Source organism: Verticillium nonalfalfae (genome assembly GCF_003724135.2).
Source record: "Verticillium nonalfalfae strain VnAa140/NRRL 66861 chromosome Unknown scaffold_15, whole genome shotgun sequence".
NCBI classification, from domain to species: domain Eukaryota; kingdom Fungi; phylum Ascomycota; class Sordariomycetes; order Glomerellales; family Plectosphaerellaceae; genus Verticillium; species Verticillium nonalfalfae.
The window spans coordinates 301,305-307,304 of NW_021167240.1; the positions used below are offsets into that span (position 1 = coordinate 301,305).

General features: G+C 56.8%; 2 protein-coding genes across 2 annotated transcripts; one reads left to right on the forward strand and one right to left on the reverse strand.

The window, feature by feature from the left end:
* Positions 1-1,767: 1,767 nt before the first annotated feature.
* On the reverse strand, positions 1,768-2,794 carry D7B24_002212 (uncharacterized protein; the record flags this gene model as incomplete). Its single annotated transcript, XM_028636426.1, has 2 exons — positions 1,768-2,310; positions 2,360-2,794. 2 exons carry the CDS (start codon positions 2,792-2,794, stop codon positions 1,768-1,770), a joined length of 978 nt encoding a protein of 325 aa, XP_028497760.1.
* Positions 2,795-4,668: 1,874 nt separating this feature from the next.
* Positions 4,669-5,826, forward strand: D7B24_002213 (uncharacterized protein; the record flags this gene model as incomplete). The annotated part of the gene is made up of 2 exons (XM_028636427.1): positions 4,669-5,338; positions 5,426-5,826. The coding sequence occupies 2 exons, from the start codon at positions 4,669-4,671 to the stop codon at positions 5,824-5,826; spliced, it is 1,071 nt and encodes a 356-aa protein (XP_028497761.1).
* Positions 5,827-6,000: the final 174 nt, after the last annotated feature.

Here is a 6,000-nt window from a genome sequence, read left to right on the forward strand (position 1 = left end):
GGCCTCCGGGTGGGTGCGGGCTCAGGCTCGCAGGCTTTGATCCGTGTTATGTTTCTTCGTGACGAACTACGATATGATACCGTCGCTCTTGCACGACGGCCTCTGTGTGTCGAAACTCCGGTCCCCCTCCAGCGGCCCACCGAACTTCCCATCGCTAGCCATGAAGGCATCGTCGCCCTCTCAAAGCAGCGGGATGTGTACGTTTCACATGCGCGAGAGGCGCAGATAGATGCTGATGAGAACGCGACGGCGCTCGCCCTCGGTCATTTTGGTGTAGCAGTGGGAGAAGGCAACGCCGAGGGAGGATGCCGCGCCATCGCGCCATCTTGCAACCGTGGTCATCCGGACTGTCGGGCATGGTCAGGTGGTCGGCCTCTGGGCTGGAGAAAGCCATATCGAGATCAACAAGGTCGGTATGCCTAACGAGAACGATGTGTGTTTCAGCCAAGGTGGGAGGGAGGTCTTTGGGCACCGAGCCGTCACACTTTGCGGACCGGACTTGATGGCTCAGGGCTACGTCGCCGGCACAGGCGTTGAGTTCGGGGCGGAAGGCGACGAACTGAAGCCAGAGTGGGTAATTTGCTGTGAGGACGTGGATAGACGGTCATATCAACGTTTCTCACCTCTATGTGGATGAGTTGCTCGATGAGGCTGGACCGCGAGTCGAAAGGCACGCACCTGGCTTGCCCATCAACCGCATATTTTCTGACGTGTCTGCCTGGTTCTCTGACTCTTTTTCTTCCCGGGCGGCAGGGTTCGGGAAGGAAGACAGGCTTTAAGAACAGCTTGACCCTCCTCTCGTATCCCCAGGCTGTACCGACTCCGCGAAAAACCAGCCTTTGACGCCTGAACCTCCTTCTTTGTGGGGCTTTGCATTCGTCGCATCAATATATCCCAATCCTCATTCGAAAAAAAAGGGGGGATGAAGCGGATCAGCGAAGAACGCGCGACGAAAGACGCCAGCCATGAAGAAGGCCCGTTGAGGCAGCCCCTGGTGCTTCCAGCTCGCCTTGCCGCGCACAGCATTCAGTATTGGGTCAACGCCTTCGGATTTCTGGTCATCTGGCGACGCGCGCCGGTCGTTTGGGAGAGGTAGGGGTCGATACTGCTTGTATTGAATTCTTTGTAGCTAAGACGATTCTGATTATTCGTCAAGTCCGAATGCGTCGACGAAACTGCCGGGTGTGCTCATTGGCCTCATGTTTAGGCTGAGACCGGTTTCTACTGGGCTAAGGATAAGATACGCGGAGCAGTCCGTGTTGTATGTGGATGCGATTGTTGTGTTTCTACTATCAGGGTTATGCCGACAATCTCTGTATAAATGATATCTGTAAAGCTATCAGCACGATCATTGCATCGTAGAGGATTTACACCTGTTGTGTAGTCTTTCAGCTGCTCAGAAGTGCAGTTTTATTTCGTACCTCTAAGACGTTGTTGCCGGGACCGAAATCTGAACGACAGAATTGAATTGCTGTCAGCGAACAGCATCTTGACTGTATGCAACAAGTTGACAGCCACACCCTTTGCTTTGTAGGTACACGGCAGCAACTGCACACAGTAGCACATTGTGCACAGTAGAAGGAAAGGATTAAAACAGTTTTAATTGTGGCCTGGCCGCCAATCGGATCCGGAAACTGGATCCATGTGTCCATGACAGCCCCCGGGTCATTCGTCATGATATCATGGGTCTCGTCTAGCTAGATGGATGAGGAACGCCTGAAAAAGAAGAGCGAAAAAACAAGTCTACAATGTTCATCGTGGCTTTGTTCAAAGGTTTGCGCCTTGGTAGCCTTTGAGGGTATCACATGAGAGGTAATTGTTTTCGATGAAGGGGGTTGCGATTTGGAAGCCGAAAACCTCCTTGAAAGATGTTGCATCGGGAAAGGGGCCGACATTTGCCTCGATCTTTGCCTTGACAGGGGACGGGGCAAAGGCACCCTTCGACAGTGGCGTGTCAAAGAGACGAATCATCTGGTCGCACTGTTTTCCGTTGACGAAGATGGGCTGATTCGTCACATTCTTGAAGAATGATAGTGGATACGGCACTGCCTTGCAGGACGGCAGGCGACTGTACTCGAGCGACATATAGGTTGAGTTGCTCGTAGCCTTGAAGAAGGTGCTGCCTCCCGAAAGAGTCGCATAGGCATCGCACTGGGGCGCAAATGTCGAGGGGTGGACGACGGTGCCGTAGGCTTCCGAGCCGTCGATGGCGCCTTTGTTGGATGCCGTGATCATTTGTTCAGGAGCCCAGCGGAAGACAGAGTAGCCGTCGCCCAGCAAGTCCAGAAAGGGAAACTCGAAACCGGATCTCTGGAGGCATGTCAGGAGGTTTTATCGTAGCAAGGACATAGAAACTCACGCTGAAATCAGGGATGGTGAACTCCAAGTAACGAATGTCATGGTCGTGGCCGGCCTGGAGCAGCACAGGGTACATGTCGGCCGGGAAGCTAGGCAGCAGAGACCGATATGCACTCTCAAGGATAGTATACTGCGCCGGAATGATCTGTCGGGCCGTGGCCAGAGGAATAGGGATGATGGCCAACGTCATGTTCAGCACGCCAGTGGCGTTGTTCGGATAATCCTGGAAGATGGGGTTTGGCTGGTCGTGGGTCACACAGGTGTCTTCTGCCGTGGCGGCGGCGGTTGGCCGTAGATGCAGGCTCAAAAAGGCGATGATGGCCACGAGGGAGACCTGCCAGAAGAAGGTATGCCCAGGTCTCGCAACCCAAGGGGCACCGAAGGCGGGCGACATTGGAGAGCTCGGTGAGAGCCTAGTGCGGGCGTTTGGCGACATGGCGGCGAGAGAGGCGAGAATCAAGGTCGCACGGCAGCGTCAATGGCGATGCTGTCGAGGATGGCGGATGGAGGTATGAGATGCTGGGCAAGGCTATGCGGGATGACAACAAGGAAGAGCAGCCTGAGACATCGAAAGCAGACGAGAGCAGGGCATCGAAGGCAAAGAAGACGAAGACGAGAAGGTGTCTGCTAGGGTCGTCGACTCTGAACTAGACAGAGGAAGGCAGAGAGAGGGGAGGCAACGGCGAGGTGAAGAAGGAGGGGAAGCGTCTTTCTTTCTCGGCGATGAAGCACGCAGCGGCCGGCGACCGACGACGGGAAGAGGTAAGCCGTTGATGATATATCAACACAGGTGAGAAACAGGTTCAGAATCGGAGGAGAAACAAACAAGCCGTGTTTCTTCGAGTCATCTGGAACAACGGCAGGGGATTGGCCCGAGTTGATGGGCCGGGCTGGGATGGGACGGGATGGACGGGGGAACTGAGTGTGAGATGGGATAAGTTGGGGACCGGCTTGCCCATTCATTCATTTGAACGATCATGCGTGCGCCCATCCATACCACCGCGCGCCGCTCATCCTTCCGCCATTCGTGGAAGCGTGGAAACATGGAAGCCTGGTAGCGGAAGGTTTGGCGATGGTCACCCAGTCGGAGGGAACACAAACTCTAAGCGAGTGATCAGCTCGCTCAGTCCAGGGATGCAGGTCCAGCACATGGCCCCGACAGGGTCAGCATGACCCCCCAAGGTCACTCTAGCATTCACGTGTAGGTGTGTGTGTGTGTGTGTGTACATGTATGTGCGCGCGCAGTGCCAGACAAATGAGAAGGAACGGATGGATGAACATGGTGGTTCTTCTGGCGCAGTGCTGGCTTCGGATGACAGGCGTTCCGGGCTGCGACGTGAGCGATGACCGCCCACCGCCGTCCCGGATGGCGGACGAGCCGGCAACAGATGTGGGTGCTGGCGTGGTTTAGGCATACTAGCCGTGATGAGCGAACCGAACCAGATGCTTAGGGCGGCACGACGCCTACCTGCTTGGGGTATCGCGACTGAGACCACGGACTTGATCAACAGCGTTCGCGCAGCCAATATTGAGATTCATTGGAGGCTGGTTGATTGGAGTCGAGAAGCATTCCACGCCATCCTGACGACGATCAACGGATGGATTCGGGATGATGCTGGTATTGCTTTGCTGTGTCTCGGTCTGGTGGAGTCGGTGTTTTGCGTGTCCCGCGTTAATTCATTTATTGATAATTATCTATCAAGGTATCCTTGTATCTGGCTTATCGGGTTCCACGGTACATGGGCCCGCATGGCCGAATCGCCAAGGTCATGACAGCCTCACCGAGCTGTAATTTCCTGGAGATGAAGGTTCCCATCAACAGGTGTTCCAGCACATCAGCAGGTGTTCCGGTTAGCATCAAGCCCTGATTCCCTTCTTTCTTTTTGTTTCGCATCGCATCAACGACCAAAGGCCTGGTCTTGCGCTGCCCTGCCACCGACAGAAACTACGCACACTGCTCCCTTCAAGTCTGTGCGCTATTGCCCCGGATCCGCCCTTTCCGACTGGCTTTATCTGATCTCGAGCTCGAGAATTACCAATCTGTCCACCCCAGGTCAGGCTCGCTTCAGGGGCGGTGAGCGTAATCCACTCGACACTCGGCCACCCGTTCTCCGGTCTCACACAGAGTACAGGGAAACAAGTTCATCTGCTCTTTTCGCCGTGCAGGTCGTCTATTCGTGGCCCTCCATTGACAGCCCGATTTCGACACATCCCCCCCCCTCTAAGCTCTTGCTGGTGTGCCCAATCTAGAAAGGCTCCGACCTTCCTCGCCCCAACATCCCAAGACAGGCCGGCCATCCCACACGCAGCATGGCCGAGAAACAGCCGCAGGCCCCGGGCGTGCTCAAGACGCCCCTGTTGGCGCCAGCCCCGGGAGTTGTCCCTCCCGCGCGCCAGCCCCTGACGGCCGAGCAGCAGACCAAATACGACGCCCTGCTGGCCGAGGCCCGCGCCTGGACGGATATCACTCCGGCCCCGCCCTCCACCGAACGCCCGGCCGGTCCACTGACCGACGCCGAGCGGCAGTGGCTCACGCGCGAGTGTCTCCTTCGCTACCTGCGCGCGACCAAGTGGAACCAGCTCGAGGCCGCCCGCCGTCTGCGCGACACGCTCGCCTGGCGCCGCGGCTACGGCGTCGGCCCCAACGAAGTCCTGACGCCGGACCACATCTCGCCCGAGTCCGAAACGGGCAAGCAAATCCTGCTGGGCTTCGACAAGGATGCGAGGCCGTGCCAGTACCTCAACCCGGGCCGGCAGAACACCGAGCCCTCACCGCGCCAGGTCCAGCATCTCGTCTTCATGGTCGAGCGCGTCATCGAGCTCATGCCCGCCGGCCAGGAGACGCTCGCCCTGCTCATCAACTTCAAGACGAGCAAGAGCCGTTCCAACACGGCGCCTGGCATTGGTCAGGGCCGCGAGGTGCTCAATATTCTGCAGACCCACTACCCCGAGCGTCTCGGCAAGGCTCTCATTATCAATGGTATTTTCTCTCTCTCTCTCTCTCTCTCTCTCTCTCTCTCTCTGTGTGTGTGTGTGTGTGTGTCTGTTCATGCTGACCTCCATGCAGTGCCCTGGGTGGTCTGGGGCTTCTTCAAGCTCATCACGCCCTTCATCGACCCCTTGACGCGCGAGAAGCTCAAGTTCAACGAGGACATGAAGCAGTATGTCCCGCGCGAGCAGCTGTGGACCGAATTCAGCGAGGGCGACCTCCAGTTCGACTACGACCACGCTGAGTACTGGCCCGCCCTAATGAAGCTGTGCCAGGAGAAGCGCGACGCCAAGCGGGAGCGCTGGATCGCTGGCGGCAAGCTCATCGGCGAGCACGAGGACTACCTTGCGGGTGGCGAGGACAAGGGGCTTGCTGCTTCCTCCGCCGTTCCTGCCGCCCCTGCTGCTGCAGGAGAGGCTGTCACGAAGCCTGATGCGCCGCCGGCCGTCGCGCCGGAGGCTGTCGCTCCTGCGAGTTAGAGTGATGGGAAGACGAAGAAGGGGCCAGAAATTACAAGTTAGACATATATAGCGTTAGAGTTTCTCGAATATGGCTTAGGTTGAATTAAGAATTGAGTGTCTTATGGAGTATTCGCCCAAGCCAGATACCATTCACATTAGTCAATTGCCATTATCAGTCCTGCGACGGTCCCA